The sequence below is a fragment of the Mirounga angustirostris genome, unplaced genomic scaffold (assembly GCF_029215605.1).
Source record: "Mirounga angustirostris isolate CCGP_5_RB_7025 unplaced genomic scaffold, mMirAng1.0.hap1 SCAF_10, whole genome shotgun sequence".
Taxonomy (NCBI): Eukaryota; Metazoa; Chordata; class Mammalia; order Carnivora; family Phocidae; genus Mirounga; species Mirounga angustirostris.
The window spans coordinates 79,959,988-79,982,027 of record NW_026991718.1 but is presented as its reverse complement, the minus strand read 5'-3'; the positions used below and the strand labels follow the sequence as shown (position 1 = coordinate 79,982,027).

The following is a 22,040-nucleotide window of genomic DNA, read 5'->3' as shown; positions in this document are numbered from 1 at the left end:
TGGATCTAAAGTGAGTCTTTATAGATAGTATATAATTGAATCGTTTTTAAAAAATCCACTCCGCAAATTTTTATCTTTTGATTGGAGAATTTACTCCATTTACATTTAAAGTAATTACAGATAAGGGGGGCCTCACTTAGTTTTGTCATTTTGCTATTTGTTTTCTATATGCCTTATACCTTTTTTTATCCCTCACTTCCTCTATTACTGCCTTCTTTTGTGTTCAGTTGATTTTTGTAGTGAGTTCCCTTCTCATTTCCTTATGTGTATATTCTATAGCTGTTTTCTTTGTGGTTACCATAGGGATTACATTTAACAGCCTAAGGTTATAACACTCTAATTTGAGTTGAATATACGAATTTATATTCAATAGCACACAAAACTTGCATGTAGCTCCCTTTCCTCTTTCTGTTATTAGAAGTCACAGATTAAATCTTTACATGTTTTATGGTCAATAATGTTTTTTTATGAATTTGTCCTTTAAACCAGGTTTTAAACAAATGTAGTTTGTTTGTAATGTAGTTTGTAAAAAACAAATGTAGTTTGTAAAAAATGTAGTTACCTACCATAAGAGATCTTTATTTCTTCTTACAGCTTCAAGTAACTGTCTAGTTTCTTTTTCAATTCAGCCAGAAGGACACCCTTTAGCATTTCTTACAGGACAGGTCTAGGCAGCAACAAACTCATAGCTTTTGATTATCTGAGAATGTCTTAATTTCCCCCTCATTTTTTTGATTTATACATTTCTTCGCTTTTCTAAATTTTTTATTGTAGTAAAATACACTAACAAAAAATTTACTATCTTAATCATTTTTAAGTGTACAGTCAGTAGTATTAAATACATTCATATTGTTGTGCAACTATTACCACCATCCATCTCTAGAACTCTTTACATCTTGCAAAACTGTAACTCTATACCCATTAAGCAACAAATTTCTATTTCCCCTGTCCTGTCAGCTCCTGGCAACTGCCATTCTACTTTCTGTCTCTATGAATTTGACTACTCCAGGTACTTCATGTAAGTAGAATCATATAGTATTTCTCTTTTTGTGATTGGTTTATTTTACTTACTGTAATGTTCTCAAGTTTCATCCATGTTATAGCATGTGTCAGAATTTCCTTCCTTTTTAAGGTTAAATAATATTCCAAAATAGTAAACATTTTGTTTAATCATTAATTATTAATCGATACTTGGTATGTCTGGTTATTTTAATTGTGTGCTAGACACAATATTTGAATACTTGTTTGTGGAAAAATTTTGAGGCCTACAATAACATTATTTTTTTCCCATAGAAGATAATACTTGCTTCCAGCAGGTTCCTAGGAAGACATAGCAATCCAGGATGAAGCTGGGCTGCAATTTTTGCTGGTCTTAGTGTGCTTCTAGTTTTCCCAGGTTATGATCCGGTGGAGACTCAACTTACAGCACAGGAAATTCATTAGGGATCCTTCTCCCTCCTAATCTTCATGGGCTCTGGGATCCTACTTTTATCCTTCTAACCCCCTAAGGCTGCCAAAAATACAGTTCAGATGCCTTTGCAGGAATTAGCAAACATCCTCAAGGGGAAAAGAATTCAAATATCAAGCTTACCTCTCTGGATTATCTCCTGAGGCTAGCAGGGTAATTTTTACTGCTTTTTATTATCATCAAGTAGTTGCTTTTTACATTTTTTTAGCTTTTCTAATATACTCGTGAAATTTGGTCTAAATTATCTGGAAAGGAAGTCTGGTGGTTTTTTATTCTACTCTTTTTGTTGCTTCCTTTCAAGTTCCACATAGGAGCCATTAGTTCTCTGCCACAACCTTCCAACTTCCGAGCCAACTTCAGTTCTTCAGTCCCAACAGATGGTTTGGCTTTTTGTTCAATTGAGGAAGCAAATCTTTCTCAGTGCCTTCCACTCTACTTCAATACTTTTTAAAAAATTATTCGATTATTTATTTGTTTCTGTATCTTTCTATATTTTTGTCTACTTCCGTTCTTTCTCAAAATAAAGTCAGTCAACTCTTGTCAACATAGCTTCAGCTTTCTACCTCCTGTCTCTCACAATTTCCACCTCACCTTGCTTCATCAACTAGAGACAAGGCTGTCTTCAATGTCTCCTGTCTGCTTATAACCATTTCTAGGTATTCCTCACCTAAATACAACCTCACCCCGAATCTTCTACTGTCTTAAGCTGTCATGTCCTCTTTTCCATTCTTTACATGGATATCATTTCCTGAAGAGAAAACTCCTGTGGTTTTTACTCCACCCCCATACCATTCTCTTGAAACTCCTTTATAGATGATCATCAATGACATCTAGGTTGACAATTACTTTTTGTCATTTTCTTCTATGTTGGTTTCTTTGGAGCACATGAAACTATGGCCTACTTCTCCCTAAATCTTTTTCCCTTGGCCTAAATTGTAATTCTGTTTTCCTTATTCTTTTACATTTCTGACTATTATGCCTCTGCCACTATAGCTGGCTGCTTTTCTCACATTCCTTATAAGACAAATATAATTTCAGAGATTCTGCAAGGTCTCTGGGGCAGATAAATGGTTCTATTGTTAGAAAGCCAAGTTTTTCACAGGTGGGCCTTAGGCATGTCCTAGAGTAGGAGAGTAAAAATGGGAAAAAATTATTTTGCTTTGCAATGTAAAAAGCTATTTCAGTGATAAACTGGGGAAATTTTTGCAGGTTATATTGCCTTTAGGAAAATGTTTCTCTTCCTTAATGTGTGTTTAGACTACATTTTCTCTGAGAATTATTGTTTGTCCTTGAAAAAGGCATGTGAGGTTGTGCTTTCATGTTATCTATAGGACAATTTAGAGAACTATCCTCACCTCCCACCATGAAGATGCTTGAACAGGGACTGAACTTGGAGTGGGAAAGCCCTCTGTGGACTGTTCTCCTGAAGCCACCTGTGTTGTCATCCTAAATTGACTAGCTCACACTCTGGAAAATGCCCTAGTAGCTTTCTGTGTTCCCTGGATTGTGAGACATCATGGAACAAGGATATAGTCCAGTGAGAGAATCTCACACCTCTATCCTGGCCTGAGCGGATTCTCAGAAGAAAAAGAAAAGTAAAATAGGCTTTTGTTTAAGGAGAGAAATAGAAGGGTAGGTTTCAAGTCATGAAAATAAGACTAGGAAGTCAAGTGTACCCTATGAAAGGGGTAAGATTTTTCCTTTTCTCTAGGATTCTGGGATATAATAATCCATTTAGTATACAGATTTAAGTTTTCTTTTTTCCTTCATTATCATTTCCTATAGTTATTGTAGAGAGCCTTGTTTGAGTGGTTTTATGGATAAATAAAGGATACCCCAGAAAGGAGACATGCTGACATCTCTGCACCATCACCACCACATCTAGGTGTAATTATGGAGGAAGAACAGGAAACACAGAGGTCCAAGTGATGAAGAGCAGTATAAGCACCCCAAGGTAGTACTGAGAGGGGCTGAGGGGAGAATATGATAATGGAGGGCCAACCACATTGCACGTACTCCCTTCCCCAAACATATGAGAGGTAGGTACGCCTGCAAGGGGAGACACTTCACAAATTTCTATCTCGAACTCTCTTTTCTGTACTTCTTACTCCTCTACTCTCGTGTCTGCTTCCGTAGGCTTCTGTGAGCCTGTGGAATGACCCTCCTCCTCGCTCCTAAGTTACAATCACAGGGCCATAACTTGTACCCTGAATTGTAGTCCCGTATTTCCTACCAAGTGACTATGGACATACTAGTCACACTATAAACTCCATGTGATTAAGGTTACACTTAGTGTTTTTACTTTACCTCTACAATACTCTGGTTTCTCTTCAGATCGCATAAATCTTTCGCCTTTTACTTTACCTCTACATTCCTTCTATCCATACCAGCATTTCTCTATCTTTACTATTTTTATTTTTGTTGGTTGCATAGTCATTTTCCATCACCCAGGCTTAGAATGGAGTCATCTTCAAGTTCATCTCTCTTGCCATCTTCATCCATTTGCTTGAGCACATCCTGTCAATTCTTCTTTAGTGGCTCTTCCTTTGAACCCCACTTTTCCATTCCCACTGCCATGATCCTAACTTGGCCCCCTTGCTTCATGCTCTGATTCTTGTGATACCCTCCCGGTTTCTAGTTTCTTGTTTTTGCCTCTTCTAGGAATCTGCACATCACCACCAGATTAACACCTTCCTAAAAATTTTTATGTTACCTCTCTGTTAGAGCTTTTAGTGGTTCCTTGTTACCTTCCCAGCTGGTATTTAGTGCCTTCTCTGGCGGGTATTAAAAATGCTCCACTCTCAGGGCGCCTGGGTGGCTCAGTTGGTTAAGCGACTGCCTTCGGCTCAGGTCATGATCCTGGAGTCCTGGGATTGAGTCCCGCATCGGGCTCCTTGCTCAGCGAGGAGTCTGCTTCGCCCTCTGACCCTCCCCCTCCTCATGCTCTCTCTCTCTCTCATTCTCTCTCTCTCATTCTCTCTCTCTCATTCTCTCTCTCTCAAATAAATAAATACAATCTTTAAAAAAAAAATGCTCCAGTCTGGCCCCTTCTATCTTTCCAGTTTGGTATCTCTCTACTCCCCTAAATGGTCCTTGATTTCAACAAAACTGGTCATGCTTTCTATTCTTTCCTCTCTGTCCCGTAGTTTTCTCATTTTCGGGCATATTCTTTCTCTTTTTTCATCTCAGACACGTCTTTTCACAACCTCTACCCCAAATGCCACCCAAGAATTGAGGCCAAAATTTCTCTTTCTTAGCCTTAAACCTCCATTTACTGATTGTAATTGTAGTGTGTTGCAGGGATGTATGTACATGTCTTATTTCTCCAACTAAATTGAACATCTTGTGAGAGTAAAGATGTGTTTCCTCTATTTTATTTCCTCTACAGACCCTATCAGAATGATAGGCACATTGTAATTGGCAAATGTTGGAAGGAATAGCTGAATGAAAGAATATTCAAGAAGAAAATGCTAAAGGAGAGCAATTACACAATTGGGAGGAGGTTTTCCCTGTTCTCGTTCAGAATTCTGAACAAAAGGTAATTTTTAAAGCTGATTAGGCTATATATACAAGTTTACCTTTGGCTTCTTGTAGTCCTTTGAGTTGGACCACATTAGACTTGAGCATGCATGTCTAAGGAAAATAGCAAATGGCTTTTTCTTGAACAAAATTTCTTTTTCTTGCCACGGCTATGTAGGAACATAAGATATGAACACAAAATGGGTCTAGTTTTCCAGTCAAAGATAGGTCTTTTGCAAATATTATTAAACTTGTTATTTCTAAGGGGCGCCTGGGTGGCTCAGTTGTTAAGCATCTGCCTTCAGCTCTGGTCATGATCCCAGGGTCCTGGGATCAAGCCCCGCATCAGGCTCCCTGCTCAGCGGGAAGCCTGCTTCTCCCTCTCCCAGTCCCCCTGCTTGTGTTCCTGCTCTTGCTATCGCTATCTCTCTGTCAAATAAATAAATAAAATCTTTAAAAAAAAAAAACAAAAAACTTGTTATTTCTAAGCCATTTGCAAGTCTGGCTTAATCTACTATGAACTACTAGAAAAACGTCATTTTAATATAATTAGAGTCCTTCTTCCGGTGTAATGTAAACAGAGTTTTTCTAAAAATAAAAGTAGAAGAAAATGACATCATGGAAGCAGGGGCAAGTTCTTAGCCCTTTAATTCTGCAGAAATGATATTGTTATTCTGGTCTACTCAAACAGTTCTGTTGTGTGTAACCAACACACCAAGAGAAGAACAAAATGTCAAGTTTTAATCTATTAAAATAGTAAATTTTGTTTGCTTTGGTTGATAGCAAGTAATTTTTAGTCCCAGTAAGCAATGTTTTTTTACTTAGTGCTAATCTTGAGGGTGTTTTGATGTCAGTGAGTGTTTGGCTAGTTGCCTTGCAATTTCGCCAAATTGCTTGGAGTCTGAAGGAAAAAAATCCATGAAATAGATTTTATATTAATGACTTGATATTAAGTGAATTTGGCTGCATTATCTCTGCCTTTTCACCTTAATCAAAAGAATAAATACTGAAATAGTCACATTCAAAGCTTAGCTAGAGCAAATTCTCAATAGGCCAGTTGTCTGTCTCTCTCACACATACATATACTTCTATTATACCCTGTATTTTTTGGAAAACAAATCTTGGACTATAGCATGGAAATGAATATTTGTCAGGTGATCTGAACTTTCTGAGATTGAAGAAAGCATGGATCCTGGAGACTTCCTAATGGACTTTTTAATGGGGATTTCCAGACTATAAAATTGAATGGCTAGGGCTGCTTTCCTCCTGAGATCTGTAGCCTCTTCTATCATGGTGAGAATGGACATGATAAGAAAAGAAGAGGGATGTGGCTCTTTCAGGTAAAATCATCAATTCAATGAAGCAAAAATATGAGCATCTGTGGGGGTCATGCGTTGCAGATTGCCAGTGATGGCAGTTGTAGGGCGGGGGTGATCAGGGAACTCAGCTGCTTGACATTGAAATTCATTGTCATTTGCACCAAGACCATGCCTCCCGTGGGCTGCTCTCAGTCAGTAACTGAGCTGGGCACAATATCAAGGCAGGTCTGTTCCTGGGAGCTATGGGACTCCTCTGGCTTTGTCCAACCTTCCTCATACTGCATGGCAATCCAGCAGACTTTTCCTCCTGCCTTTCCTCCTGCTCTCCTTCACTCAGAGTCAGACTGGCATCATGGTCTAATGGCTCTCCCAACCCTTTTCAGCTTCTTTCCTATTCTCTCTCACACAGGCATTTCCCCTAATATATGCTTGCACATTTAATCACATCTGTTTCTCCAGTGACCTGGATTAACACAGCATCTACTGGGTGCAAACTATTCTTCTGGGACACATTTGATAAACCTCTGTCAGTAGGAATGGAAGAACAGCTGGCCTCCATTTCCTTGTTCCTTGCTTGCAGAGCTAAGCTGTGGGTGCTTGGGGTGGGGTGAGTGGGTGTACTTTTTCTGATACTAAGCATGAACTCAATGAATATTTGTTGGCATTACCTCGATGAGGTAAGACCGTCTTTAAGCAATGGTTTATTTGGCTGGTGAGTGCAACTTAACTGCATGTTTTTCAAGAATAACCACCACATAACAAAAATGGGGCTAGGCACAATAGGGATTCACAACATGAAATATACATTTTGACCTCTACTCTGGAAGAATATTTAATTTAATTAGAAAGGCAAGATTTATGATCATAAAATCATACTTAACAATATAAGTATATAATTCAATGTGTAATATATAATTTATAGGACTTCATAATTTAAAGTATATAATGGATATAGAGATGAGAAAGTTTTTATGTTTATGGAGTCATACCCCAAATTCTCCTCTGTGAAGGAATATTCTATCCAGATTCTGTTTGCAAAGACTCCTGTCTGCTCAGACATTTTTATTTCTCTTAGTGAACATAGCCTTTATCTATTATATAGACTATATCTAGTATATCTAGCTGGCATGCTCTGAAGGAAGTGAGCTTTTACCTTTGTGTAACTTCCAGGGAGCTGATTTACACAGTAAAATATTGCAGTAGTCTTTTCCCACCTCTGCCAAGGGAAGCAAAACCCCATCCTCATCCTGGAGGCAGGCTCCAGGAAGGTGCTATTAATGTAAAATAGAGCTAGGAAGGTGTCTGGTCAAATTTCCTTATTTTGTAAGTGAAGAAATGGAAACATAATGAAGGTAAGTGACTTGTAAGGAATTTTTGGTTAGAAGCTGCAACCAATCTCAGTTACTTCAAACAAACAGACAAATAAATAGAATTTATTATAAGGATTCGGGGGTATTTCATGGACTCACTGGCCTGGAAATAAGGCTGTAGAAAGCCATGGAGAACTCAGGAATTCTCTCTTTGCTTCACTTCTTGGTATCTGCTTGGTGTTCTTTGCCCTGGGTCTCTGCTGCTCAGAGAATGCCTACATTCACATTCTAATTCCAGTCATATAAAGAAACCAGCCGGCTCTCTTCAACCCCTAATCCAGGTTTCTGGAAGAAAGACTCTAATTGGTCCACTGTGGGTCAGTTGTCCAATTTAGCTGAATTAGCTGTTGTGTTGGGCAGCGGCCTCACATAATAGAAACTTGGCTGCGTGTGGGGATGAGAGATGGGAACAAATAGTACACTGTGTGAGTTGTGCTGGCACCCCAAAGACATCTGCTGTAAAGGTTGTATACTGAGTGCATGGCAGAGATAGGGCAGGGCTAACTTTTCTCGCTCTTGAACTTCTATGACTAACCAGAACTTTGGGCCCAGGGCAGTGTAAAATATACATCCATAATGCACACATGCACAAAGACACATAAAGATCCACACACGTATACATTGTGCATATGCACATGTGTACACAAGGCACACATGTATACATGCATACATATATACATACATATGGGGTGTTTGTCAGGTGGTCTTGAGGGCAGGAGGTTATATAATGTAATCCTCCATGTCACAGTTTACAGACTTTTTTTCTTTGATTTTTAAAAACATTTTATTTTAATTCCAGTGCAGTTAATCTTTGATTTTTTTTTAATCTTGAAAAATAATTTGTAGTTTCCTCACTTTCAAGATAAGAAACTAGGATCATAAATTTATATTTCATGATTCATCTAGCTGATTCCATGATGTTCCAACAGGTCTCCTATATTTCTAAAAGTCTCACAAAAATTTTCCCCAGGTTATTGAAGCACTTTGTCCCTCCTTCAGTTTCCTAGGTTTAGAACGAGTAAATAAGATGAAATCATCTGAAAATTTAACTTACCCACTTTCCTCTGCCTTGTGGCACTCCTGTTATGTTGTAGGCAGGGTAAAGAAGGAGGTGGAGAAACACCAGCAATAGCAGCATTGAACATTCTTTGAGGGACCAGTATGCTTGGCGCATTGAATCTGTTATTCCATTAAATCCTTAGAAGAGCCCAGCTAAATATCCACATTTCCTCTTGAACACACCGGGGTTCAGAGAGTGGAAGTGTTTTGCTGAAGGTCATCACCAAACAGCAGACACGGCTTTTGAACTCCAGACTGCCTAGTTCTGCTGCCTTTGCTGTTCTCAGACACAATGAATTCCACAGACAATCCAAAAGTGTTTCTTACATTCAGAAGTGCTCAATAGCCTTGAGTACATGTAAGAACTCACATGGAGTACTTGAAGCCATCTCCCCTCCCAATCCCTTTCCCTGAACCTTATGGCTCAGGGGACCCTGGTGAGTGATAGGAGGAAAAGGACTGGGATTACCATTTCAGTTATCCATGGCTGTGTAACAAGCCATCCCTAAGCTTTGTAGCTAAAAATAACCATTTATCATTTCTCACAATTCTGTGGTTTAATCAAGCAGTACTGCTTCACATGGCATCTGCTAGGCTCTGGGATGGCTGGAAGGTCCAAAATGACCTCATTGTCATGTGGGTGCTAGTTGGCTATTGAAAGCTCAGTGGGTTCATTAGTTCTCCACATGGGCTTCTCCATAAGGCTACTCGGACTTCCTCACAGCATGGAGGCTAGATTTCAAGAAGGAGGTGCAGGCTGCAGATAGCTTAAGGCCTTGCCTTGGAAGGTACCCAGCATAACTTTCACCACATTTTCTTGGTCAAAATGGGTCATGGGGCCACCCACGTTCAGGATAAGAGGAAATAGAGCCCAACTCTTGATGAAGGGACAGTGAAGTCTCATTACAAAAGGTAGGTCTCAAAGAACTGGAAAAGAAGAACAAATTAAACCCTATGCCAATAGAAGGAACAAAATAATAAAGATTACTATGGAGATAAATGAAACAGAGACTAGAAAAACAACCGAGATAATCAACAAAACCAAAAGTAAGTTCTTTGAAAAGATCAACAAAATTAGCAAACCTTTAGCTAAACTAAGAAAAAAAGAAAGAAGACATGACTAAAATCAGAAGTAAAGTGAGGACATTACTACTGACCCTACAGAATTAAGGTCTAAAAAGATGAAAAGAGAATACTATGTACAATTTTATTCCAATAAATTAGAAAAATACCTAGAAACCCGCAAATTGCCAAAGCTGACTCAAGAAGGAATAGAAACTGTAACCAGACTTACAAGTAGGGAAATTGAATCAATAATAAAAAACCTCCCAACAAAGAAAACCACAGAACCACTACCTTAACTAGTGAATTCTACCAAATACTTTTTAGTGATTTTTAAAATATTTGAGTGTAGTTAACCTACAGTGTTATACTGGTTTCAGATGTACAATATAGTGATTCAACAATGCTGTAGTACTCAGTGCTAATCAAGATAAGTGTATTTTTAATCTCCTTCACCTATTTCACCCATGCCTCCACCCACCTCCCCTCGGATAACTATCAGTTTGTTCTTCATATTTAAGAGTCTGTTTTTTCATTTGTCTCTTTTTTCTTTGTTCATTTGTTTTGTTTCTTCAATTCCACATATGAGTGAAATCATACAATATTTGTCTTCCTCTAATTGACATATTTCGCTTAACATTATACTCTCTAGTCTCATCCATGTTGCAAATGGCAAGATTTTCGTTCTCTTTTATGGCTGAATAATATTCTATTATATAATATTCTACTATATATAAAATATTCTATTATATATATAATATTCTCTTATATTTGTAGTATATCTTGATATCAGGGACTGTGCTGGTTCTAGTTTTTTCTTTTTCAAGATTGCTTTGGCCATTTGTGGCCTTTTTTGGTTCCATACAAATTTTAGGATTACTTGTTCTAGTTCTGTGGAAAGTGCTGGAGGTATTTTGATAGGGATTACATTAAATCTGTAGGTTGCTTTGGGTAGTATGAACATTTCAACAGTATTTATTCTTCTAGTCCATGAGCACAGAATATCTTTCCATTTATTTGTGTTGCATTCAATTTTTTTTTAATTTTTTTATTATTATGTTAATCACCATACATTACATCATTAGTTTTTTTGATGTAGTGTTCCATGATTCATTCTTTGCATATAACACCCAGTGCTCCATGCAGAATGTGCCCTCTTTAATACCCATCACCAGGCTAACCCATCCCACCACATCCCTCCCCTCTAGAACCCTCAGATTGTTTCTCAGAGTCCATAGTCTCTCATGGTTCGTCTCCCCCTCCAATTTCTCCCCCTTCATTCTTCCCCTCATGCTATCTTCTTTTTCTTTTTTTTTTTTTAACAAATAATGTATTATTTGTTTCAGAGATACAGGTCTGTGATTCATCTGTCTTACACAATTCACAGCACTCACCATAGCACATACCCTCCCCAGTGTCTATCACCCAGCCACCCCATCCCTCCCACCCCCCACCACTCCAGCAACCCTCAGTTTGTTTCCTGAGATTAAGAATTCCTCATATCAGTGAGGTCATATGATACATGTCTTTCTCTGGTTGACATTTCGCTCAGCATAATACCTTCCAGTTCCATCCACATCATTGCAAATGGCAAGATTTCATTCCTTTTGATGGCTGCATAATATTCCATTGTATATATATACACACCACATCTTCTTTATCCATTCATCTGTCGATGGACATCTTGGCTCTTTCCACAGTTTGACTGTTGTGGACATTGCTGCTATAAACATCAGGGTGCACATACCCCTTCAGATCCCTACTTTTGTATCGTTGCAGTAAATACCCAGTAGTGCAATTGCTGGATCATATGGTAACTCTATTTTCAACTTTTTGAGGAACCTCCATACTGTTTTCCAGAGTGGCTGCACCAGCTTGCATTCCCACCAACAGTGTGGGAGGGTTCCCCTTTCTCTGCATCCTCGCCAACATCTGTCATTTCCTGACTTGTTAATTTTAGCCATTCTGACTGGTGTGAGGTGGTATCTCATTGAGGTTTTGATTTAGATTTCCCTGATGCCAAGCGATGTTGAGCACTTTTTCATGTCTCTGTTGGCCATTTGAATGTTTTCTTTGGAAAAATGTCTGTTCATGTCTTCTGCCCATTTCTTGATTGGATCATTTGTTCTTTGGGTGTTAAGTTTAATAAGTTCTTTATAGATTTTGGCCTTTAATCTATACTAGCCCTTTATCTGATATGTCATTTGCAAATATCTTCTCCCATTCTGTCGGTTGTCTTTTGGTTTTGTTGACTGTTTCTTTTGCTGTGCAAAAGCTTTTTATGATGTTTTATAGATCTCAGAGGTCTTTCACCTCCTTGGTTAAGTTTATTTTATTATTTTTAGTATTTTAATATTTTAGTATTTTTGGTGCAATTGTAAATGGGATTGTTTTCTTGTCTTTCTGCACCTTATTATTAGTATATAGAAATGCAACAAATTTCTGTATGTTGCTTTTGTATCCTGCAACTTTACTGAATTCATTTATCAGTTCTAGTAGCTTTTTGGTGGGCTCTTTAGAATTTTCTCCATGTAGTATCATGTCATCTGCAAATAGTGAAAATTTTATTTCTTCCTTGCCTATTAGATACCTTTTATTTCTTTTGTTGTCTGATTGCTGTGGCTAGGCCTTCCAGTACTATGTTGAATGAAAGTGGTGAGAGTTGACATCCTTATCTTGTTCCTGGCCTTAGGGAAAAAGCTGTCGGTTTTTCCCATTGAGTATGATGTTTGCTGTGGGTTTTTCATATATGGCCTTTATTACGGTGAGGTATGTTCCCTCTAGACCTACTTTGTTGGGGGCTTTTTATCATGAATGGATGTTGTACTTTGTCAAATGCCTTTTCTATATCTATTGACATGATCATATGGTTCTTATCCTTTCTCTTATCGATGTGATGTATGGCTTTGATTGATCTGCAAATATTGGACCACACTTGCATCCTGGGAATAAATCCCACTTGATCATGGTGAATGATGTTTTTTGATGTATTGTTGGATACAGTTTGCTAGTATTTTGTTGAGGATTTTTGCATCTCTGTTCTCAGAAATAATGGCCTGTAGTTCTCTTTTTTTTGTGGTGTCTTTATCGGGTTTTGGTACAAGCGTAATACTGGCCTCATAGAATGAATTTGGAAGTTTTCCTTCCTCTTCTATTTTTTGGAATAGTTTGAGAAGAATAGGTATTAACTGTTCTTCTTTTTCTTTTTTTTTTTTTTTTACTTTTTTAATTTTATTATGTTATGTTAATCACCATACATTACATCATTAGCTTTTGATGTAACTCTTCTTTAAATGTTTGGTAGAATTCCCCTGTGAAGCCATCTGGTCCTGGACTTTTGTTTGTTGGGAGTTTTTTGGTTACTGATTCAATTTGATTGCTGGTAATTGGTCTGTTTGAATTTTCTACTTCTTATTTCAGTTCTGATAGGTTATATGTTTCTAGAAATCTATCCATTTCTTCTAGGTTGCCCAATTTGTTGTCATATAGTTTTTCCATAATATTCTCTTACAATTGTTGGTATTTCTGTGGTGTTGGTTGTTATTTCTCCTCTTTTATCTGTGATTTTGTTTGAGTTTCTTTCTTTCTTTCTTTCTTTCTTTCTTTCTTTCTTTCTTTCTTTCTTTCTTTCTTTTTTCTTATGAGTCTGGGTAGAGATTTGTCAAAAATTTTGTTGATTTTTTTTAAAGAACCAGTTCTTGGTTTCATTGATCTATTCTTTTTTTTTCAAATTTATTCATTTCTGCTCTTGTCTTTATTACTTCCTTCTTCTGGTTTTGGGTTTTGTTTTCTTTTTTCTAGCTCCTTTAGGTATAAGGTTAGATTGCTTATTTGAGATTTTTCTTGCTTCTTAAGGTAGGCATATATTGCTATAAAACTTAGAACTGCATTTGCTGCATACCAAAGGTTTTTGACTGTTTTGTTGTCATTTTCATCTGTTCCCATCTAATTTTTTATTTCTTCTTTGATTTCTTGGTTGGCTCATTCATTGCTTGGTAGCATGTTAACTTCCATGTATTTGTGCTTTTCCAGATTTTTTTCTTGTGGTTGATTTCTAGTTTCATAGTATTGTGGTCAGAAAAGATACATGGTATTACTTTGATCTTTCTGAATTTGTTGAGACTTGTTTTGTTGCCTAATATGTTATCTACTCTGGAGAAGTTCCATCTGCGCTTAAAAGGAATGTGTATTCTGCTATTTTAGGATGGAACATTCTGAACATACCTGTTAAATCCACCTGGTCCAGTGTGTCATTCAAAGCCACTATCTCCTTGTTGATATTCTGTTTAGATGATCTGTGGGGTGTTAAAGTCCCCTACTATTATTGTTTTACTATCAATTCATTCCTTTATGTTTGTTATTAACTTTTATTACATATTTGGGTGCTCCTATGTTGGGTGCATAAATATCTACAATTTTTATATCTTCTTGTTGAATTGTTCCCTTTATGATTATGTAGTGCCCTTCTTTGTCTCTTGTTAGTCTTTGTTTTAAAGTCTATTTTGTCCAATATAAGTATTGCTACCCCAGTTTTCTTTTGACATCCATTTGCACAATAGTTGTTTCTCCATCCTTCTGCTTTCTTTTTTTTTTTTTAAAGATTTTATTTATTTATTTGAGAGAGAGAATGAGAGAGAGAGAGCATGAGAGGGGGGAGGGTCAGAGGGAGAAGCAGACTCCCCGCCGAGCAGGGAGCCCGATGCGGGACTCGATCCAGGGACTCGATCCAGGGACTCCAGGATCATGACCTGAGCCGAAGGCAGTCGCTTAACCAACTGAGCCACCCAGGCGCCCTCCATCCTTCTGCTTTCAAAATGAGTCTCCTGTAGGCAACATATTAGATGAGTCTTGTTTTTTTATCCACTCTGTCACCTTATGTCTTTTGATTGGAGTATTTAGTACATTTACATTCAAAGTAATTATTGATTAAAAAAACAACAAAGTAATTATTGATAGTTATGTATATTGCCATTTTGTTACTTGTTTTGGGGTTGTTTCTCTAGTTTTTGTCTAATCCTTTCTTCTCTTGCTCTCTTTCCTGGTTTGTTGGTTTTCTTTAGTGATACACTTGAATTCCTTTCTCTTTATTCTTTACATTACTGGGTTTTGATCTATGGTTACCATTAGGTTTGTATACAACATCTTATGTAAATAACAGTTTATATTAAGTTGAATGTTGTTTTAGTTTGAACCCTTTCTTTACCCCCTCCCCTATTTTAAGTATATTCACCATCTTAAATCTTACCATGCAGCACTGTTCTGGGTGAGAAAGGTTCAAGGTATAAAACAAAGATGAAACCTCCTCTAATAACCGATCAGTTTCCCACAAACCTGGAATCCCCTGCCTGTACATACCTGTGTGAACTGTGAAGTAGGCCTGTGTGAACTGAGGCATACAGCAGAGCGAGATGGCAAGAGTAATAACAGTCTCCGTGTTGCAACTTTACTTTTTCAGCCACCCTGTCCCCAGCCCCTCACAATGGCTAAAGCACTATTTTCTCTCTTGAGAATCCCTTTAGAGCAAAGTAGAGAAAGTAGTCTAAGAAATACTCATTATCAAGAAAAATTTAATTTCATATGTACATATAATCTACTCTTTCCACTTTTTATCTGTTTTCATCCCTAGGATGCGACATTATCTGCAAGGAAATGTGTGGTCAAATAGCCAGAGAAGAAGAGGTCAGTGCTACTAATTATTTTAAATGTAACTAAAATGTTTTCTGGGAGTACCAAAGTTTTCATGATTCATTCAAAATTGTTATGTAATTTCTTTTAGATTTGGTAAAAACTTTTTATTATGAAATAACTCAGATTACATAGATCTTCAACTTTATTTTATAAAATTATAACCTTTTTAACCTCCTAATAGTAAAAAAGAAGTAATATACTAGCTCTTAGCATTGTTTACCTTTCATTAAATGCATAAGAAACATTTGATCATGATGGATCTGAATTAGAGATTTACATCCAATAAATTCTGCCTTTTATGTTTCATTATGTGTTGGAATTGATAATATATTTATGTTGTTTTGATCAATTATGTCCTAAAATAATAATTCTAATGCAAACTAAATCTGTAAGAAAAATTAATCCATAGAGTATTATGATCACATTGAAATGTAAAATTTCAGTTTCCATACATTTGTTTTGTATGGTGGGATAACCAAAAAGACACTTCCAATCATAACAATATAGTCTGAGGATAAAAAGCTGTGGAGAAACTGACTTGGAAAAACAGGTTCAAGAAGAAAAAACTACCTTCATTTTTTTAATGTATATTGGTGAGTATCAAATTGTTATGGTTTTATAATTCCATTTGATGCTTTTAAAAGATGGGTACATTTTATTTTTGATGTTCAGTATTTGCATCAATGCAACTATTTAAACTTATGTGAAATTTTAAAATGTCAACTAAAAATATGTAATGAACAGTTTTAAAATTCTTTTAGGGAGTATGTGACAAAAGTTTTTGTAAACTACTATTCTTCAAAGGTAGTCCTGTTATCAATGCCTCACAGAAAAAGGTATCTGGATTAAATAAATTTGGAGAATATTTCAAATCCCCATTTTGAAAACTTAACAACACATATTGAACATTCTGAGAAATCTTATGGTGAAAAAAAACATGTTAAATTTGACTTAATCCAGTGTCTCCAAAACTTATTGATCCCAGATCTCTGTTTTCTCAAATATACTTTTTAATGTCTATGGGATAGTTTTGGGGGAAAGCTGCTCTGTCATATCCCCCTAGCTACTTAAACTAAATAAGTGTCCTGATTAAAAATTTGTGAGTGAAATAGTAAGTGAGAAAAGTAGAATAAAATAATATTGACACACATGACAACCATGCAAAACTGTTTATTGGTTGAAATAATTTGGGGACAAATATAAACAGGTTAGTATTTACTTGTTCTTTTCTTTGTAAAGTTGCTTAAGACAAAGACAAGTAAGAAGAAAAGGGAGAGTGAGGAAGGGTGTGTCTAGGCAGGCAGGAAGGAATTATAGCTGATGACTGATTAATTCATGAAAAGGAGGAGAAGGCCCTCAGTACAAAATAGGGCTTGGGACCCCAAGGGTCATCCAGGTCCTAGAAGATGTACTGGGCCCACAGCAAACATCAATATCTGGGGAACTGTCTCAGCCAAAGAAGTTATTTTACCTGTAGAGCTCAGCTCTTGAGAATAATTACTCACTGCAATCTGGTAGACACAGCAAGCTTTATTTCATGGGCAAAAGGGCCAGTCTCAAATTCGGATATGAACAGTTTATGCCATTTGGATAAGCCATCTCCAGATCATACCATTTCTCTAATAAACCATCTTGGGAAGAACAGTAGCAGGTGGTTGAGGTTTATGATCTCCAGGGGAGCTAAGTTTCTTCTTCCCAGAGAATTCATCTCTTGCAGGTGCTCACATTTCTGTGGCAGATTCAGGTGTCACATCTCAAAACATCTGTGAAACAAAGCTGCCCAGCTTTAGAAGGAAGAAGGGATCTTAGGTGAGCAATACCATATCAAATCCAGTATAAGGCTCTTTGTCACCTACATTGAACACATTCTGTAGAGAGCCACCAGTCTCTAGTCCTCCAAATAGACTAGCCTCCTGGATGAGAATAGTTACTACTGTGATTCAGCTAGGCCTACATCATGACAGGAGGGAAGAGAACAAGCTCAGAATACCATCTTTAGTCTAAGGAAATATTTGGGCAGCTGAGCTCCCTAAATAAAGTTGTTACTCCTTAAAAGTAATCTACCCATGATTATCTGAGAGTTTATCTAATTGCAGATTATCTATATTAATCGTATGTATGTGTGTATTCTGAAAAGAGCCACAACAATTTTCTACTATCCTACATGTTCTTATATTTTTACTGAGATGAAATTCAGTAGCATACAATTAACTACTTTAAAGTATACGGTTCAGTGGTATTTACAATATTCACAAGGTTGTACAACCATGAGGTCTAGCTATTTTCAAAAATTTTTCATTATGCCTTAAAAATATGTCTTATCCATTAAGTAATCACTCTTCACCTCCTCCCAACCCCCAGCCGATGCCTGGTAATTTCTAATCTTCCAATCCCTATGGATTTGCCTATTCTGAATTGGGGGGGAGGGGTCTTTATTCCTAAGGACTATTGGTCTGTAGGTTTTCTTATAGTATCTTTGTCTGACTTTGGCATCAGAATAATTCTGGCCTCATAGGGTGTGTTAAAATGTGTTCCCTTTTCTTCTATTTTTTGGGGAAGAGTTTGAGTAGAATTGGTGTTAATTCCTTTTTAAATGTTTGGTAAAATTTAGGGGACTTTCAGGGAAAATGGAAGAATAGGAGGACCATAAGCTCACCTCATCCCACAGATACAACTAGATAACTCACACATTAGTGCAAATAGCCCAGAAGATGACCCAAAGACTGGCAGAACAGACTCTTTGCAGTAAATGTAGAGAAGAGGCCACATCAAAGAGGGTAGGAAGGGCAGAGAGCTAAATAGGGACTATCCGCAGGAGGGAGGGACACCTCAGACATGCAGAAGGAGAGGACTAGACCCTCATACCAAGCACCCCAGGTGTGAGAAATCCTCATGAAAACCAGAGGGCCTGAATTTCACAAGTTCTTACAATCGGTGGGGCTTAACACCTGGAACTTTAAGAATCAGCAAGCTCAGCTCTGGGAGAGCAAGGAGGTGATAGGAAACTGAGTCCCTGCCCTTAAAGAGACACCACAACAAACAGCCCTGTGGAAATACAGCATAGAAGCATCAGTTTGAAAAACACCTGGGATATGTGAGAAGTGGATTTGTTTATTAATCTCAGATCCTTGGGAGACTTTAAGGAACAGAGGAGCTGGCAGGTGCCAATTCCTTTCCCAACCCACCAACTTAGACACATGGACACCTGCTGGGATCAGCCCAGTGCCAATACTCACTAAGTAACTTGCTAACACCATGCTTCCCACCCCCACATCCTCCTGCAGACCTGCCTCCTCCAATATGCCCTTGGCTAGAGTCCTATAACTTCCCAAAACTGAAACAGGAAGAAGTAGAAAATTCAAACAGACCAATTACCAGCAATCAAATTGAATCAGTAACCAAAAAACTCCCAACAAACAGAAGTCCAGAACCAGATGGCTTCACAGGGGAATTCTACCAAACATTTAAAGAAGAGTTAATACCTATTCTTCTCAAACTATTCCAAAAAATAGAAGAGGAAGGAAAACTTCCAAATTCATTCTATGAGGCCAGTATTACGCTTGTACCAAAACCCGATAAAGACACCACAAAAAAAAGAGAACTACAGGCCATTATTTCTGAGAACAGAGATGCAAAAATCCTCAACAAAATACTAGCAAACTGTATCCAACAATACATCAAAAAACATCATTCACCATGATCAAGTGGGATTTATTCCCAGGATGCAAGTGTGGTCCAATATTTGCAGATCAATCAAAGCCATACATCACATCGATAAGAGAAAGGATAAGAACCATATGATCATGTCAATAGATATAGAAAAGGCATTTGACAAAGTACAACATCCATTCATGATAAAAAGCCCCCAACAAAGTAGGTCTAGAGGGAACATACCTCACCGTAATAAAGGCCATATATGAAAAACCCACAGCAAACATCATACTCAATGGGAAAAACCGACAGCTTTTTCCCTAAGGCCAGGAACAAGATAAGGATGTCAACTCTCACCACTTTCATTCAACATAGTACTGGAAGGCCTAGCCACAGCAATCAGACAACAAAAGAAATAAAAGGTATCTAATAGGCAAGGAAGAAATAAAATTTTCACTATTTGCAGATGACATGATACTACATGGAGAAAATTCTAAAGAGCCCACCAAAAAGCTACTAGAACTGATAAATGAATTCAGTAAAGTTGCAGGATACAAAAGCAACATACAGAAATTTGTTGCATTTCTATATACTAATAATAAGGTGCAGAAAGACAAGAAAACAATCCCATTTACAATTGCACCAAAAATACTAAAATACCTAGGAATAAACTTAACCAAGGAGGTGAAAGACCTCTGAGATCTATAAAACATCAATGAAAGAAATTGAATGCAACACAAATAAATGGAAAGATATTCTGTGCTCATGGGCTGGAAGAATAAATACTGTTGAAATGTTCATACTACCCAAAGCAACCTACAGATTTAATGCAATCCCTATCAAAATACCACCAGCACTTTTCACAGAACTGGAACAAGTAATCCTAAAATTTGTATGGAACCACAAAAGACCCCAAATAGCCAAAGCAATCTTGAAAAAGAAAAACAAAACTAGAACCAGCACAGTCCCTGATATCAAGATATATTACAAAGCTGTAATAATCAAAACAGTATGGTGCTGGCACAAAACTAGACACAAAGATCAATGGACTAAAATAGAGAGTCGAAGAATAAGTCCATGATTATGTGGTCAGTTAATCATTTTTTTTTTAAGATTTTATTTATTTATTTGAGACAGAGAGAATGAGAGAGACAGAGAGCACATGAGAGGGGGGAGGGTCAGAGGGAGAAGCAGGCTCCCTGCCGAGCAGGGAGCCCGATGCGGGACTCGATCCAGGGACTCCAGGATCATGACCTGAGCCGAAGGCAGTCGCTTAACCAACTGAGCCACCCAGGCGCCCCATATGTGGTCAGAGACAAAGGACACAAGAATATGCAAGGGGCAATACAGTCTCCTCAACAAATGGTGTTGGAAAAACCAGACAGCTACATGCAAAAGAATTAAATTGGACCATTTTCTTATACCATATACACAAAAATAAACTCAAAATGGATTAAGGATGTAAATGTGAGGCCTGAAACCATTAAAATCCTAGAAGAGAGCACAGGCAGCGATGGACATTGGCCATAACAACATTTTTCTAGATAGGTCTCCTGAGGCAAGGGAAACAAAAGCAAAAACAAACTATTGGGATGACATCAAAATAGAAAGCTTCTGCGCAGTGAAGGAAACAACAAAACTAAAAGGCAACCTACTGAATGGGAGAAGATGTTTACAAATGACCTATCCGATAAAGGGTTAGTATCCAAAATATATGAAGAACTTAATACAACTCAACACCCGCCCCCCAAATAATCCAATTACAAAATGGGCAGAAGTCATGAACAGACATTTCTCTAAAGAAGACATCCAGATGGCCAACAGACAGACACATGAAAAGATATTCAACATCACTCATCAGGGAAATGCAAATCAAAACTACAATGAAATAGCATCTCACACCTGTCAGAATGGCTAAAATAAAAAACACAAGAAACAAGTGTTGGGGAGGATGTGGAGAAAAAGGAACCCTTGTGCACTGTTGGTAGGAATGCAAACTGGTGCAGCCGCTATGGAAAACAGTATGGAGATTCCTCAAAAATTTAAAAATAGAACTATCCTATGATCCAGTAATTGCACTACTACTGTATTTTTACCCCCAAGATACAAAAACATTAATTCAAAAGGATATTTATGCACCTATGTTTATCACAATTATTTACAATAGTCAAATTATGAAAGCAGCCCAGTGTCCATTGATGGATGAATAGATAAAGAAGATATGTTTATATATAAATATGTGTGTGTGTATGCATCTATATATATAAGTGTGTATATATATATATAATAGGATATTATATATAATAGAATGTTATTCAGTGATAAAAAGAATGAAAATCTTGCCATTTGCAACAACATGGATGAGACTAGAGAGTATAATGCTAAGCGAAATACGTCAATTAGAGGAAGACGAATATCATATGATTTCAGTCATGAGGAATTGGAGAAACAAACAAGCAAAAGAAAAATAAAGAGAGAGACAAACCAAGAAACTGACTCCTAACTATAGAGAACAAACTGATGGTTACCAGAAAGGAGGTAGATGAGGGAAATGGGTGAAATAGGCCATAGGGATTAGGGAGTGCATTTGTTGTGATGAACACTGGGTAATATATGGAATTGTTGAATCACTATATTGTACACCTGAAACAAATATAACAGTATATGTTAACCATACTGGAATTAAAATTAAAACTTAATAAATAAATAAATAGAAAAGATTTAAGATGGTGAAGGAGCAGGCCCACCTTTTTCAAGCGGGAATAGGCTTTTGGGAACTCAGGCCATATCTCAGCAAATCTATAGTAGGAGAGGATATATACAGATATTAATGGTCAGGTAATGTGTTCCTTTGAAACTTTCAGAGGAGCTGCTAGGACATCTTTGCCCACCCACAGAAATCCT

General features: G+C 37.3%; 1 protein-coding gene across 1 annotated transcript in view; it reads left to right on the top strand.

Moving 5' to 3' along the window:
- RFX8 (regulatory factor X8) overlaps window positions 1–22,040 on the top strand; it is a 252,412-nt gene that overhangs the window by 82,754 nt on the left and 147,618 nt on the right. Inside the window, exons 10-11 of the mRNA XM_064572648.1 lie at window positions 4,857–5,006; window positions 15,424–15,476. Coding sequence (XP_064428718.1) covers window positions 4,936–5,006; window positions 15,424–15,476 — 124 coding nt within the window. The 5' untranslated portion in view covers window positions 4,857–4,935. The remainder of the gene's footprint in view (window positions 1–4,856; window positions 5,007–15,423; window positions 15,477–22,040) is intronic.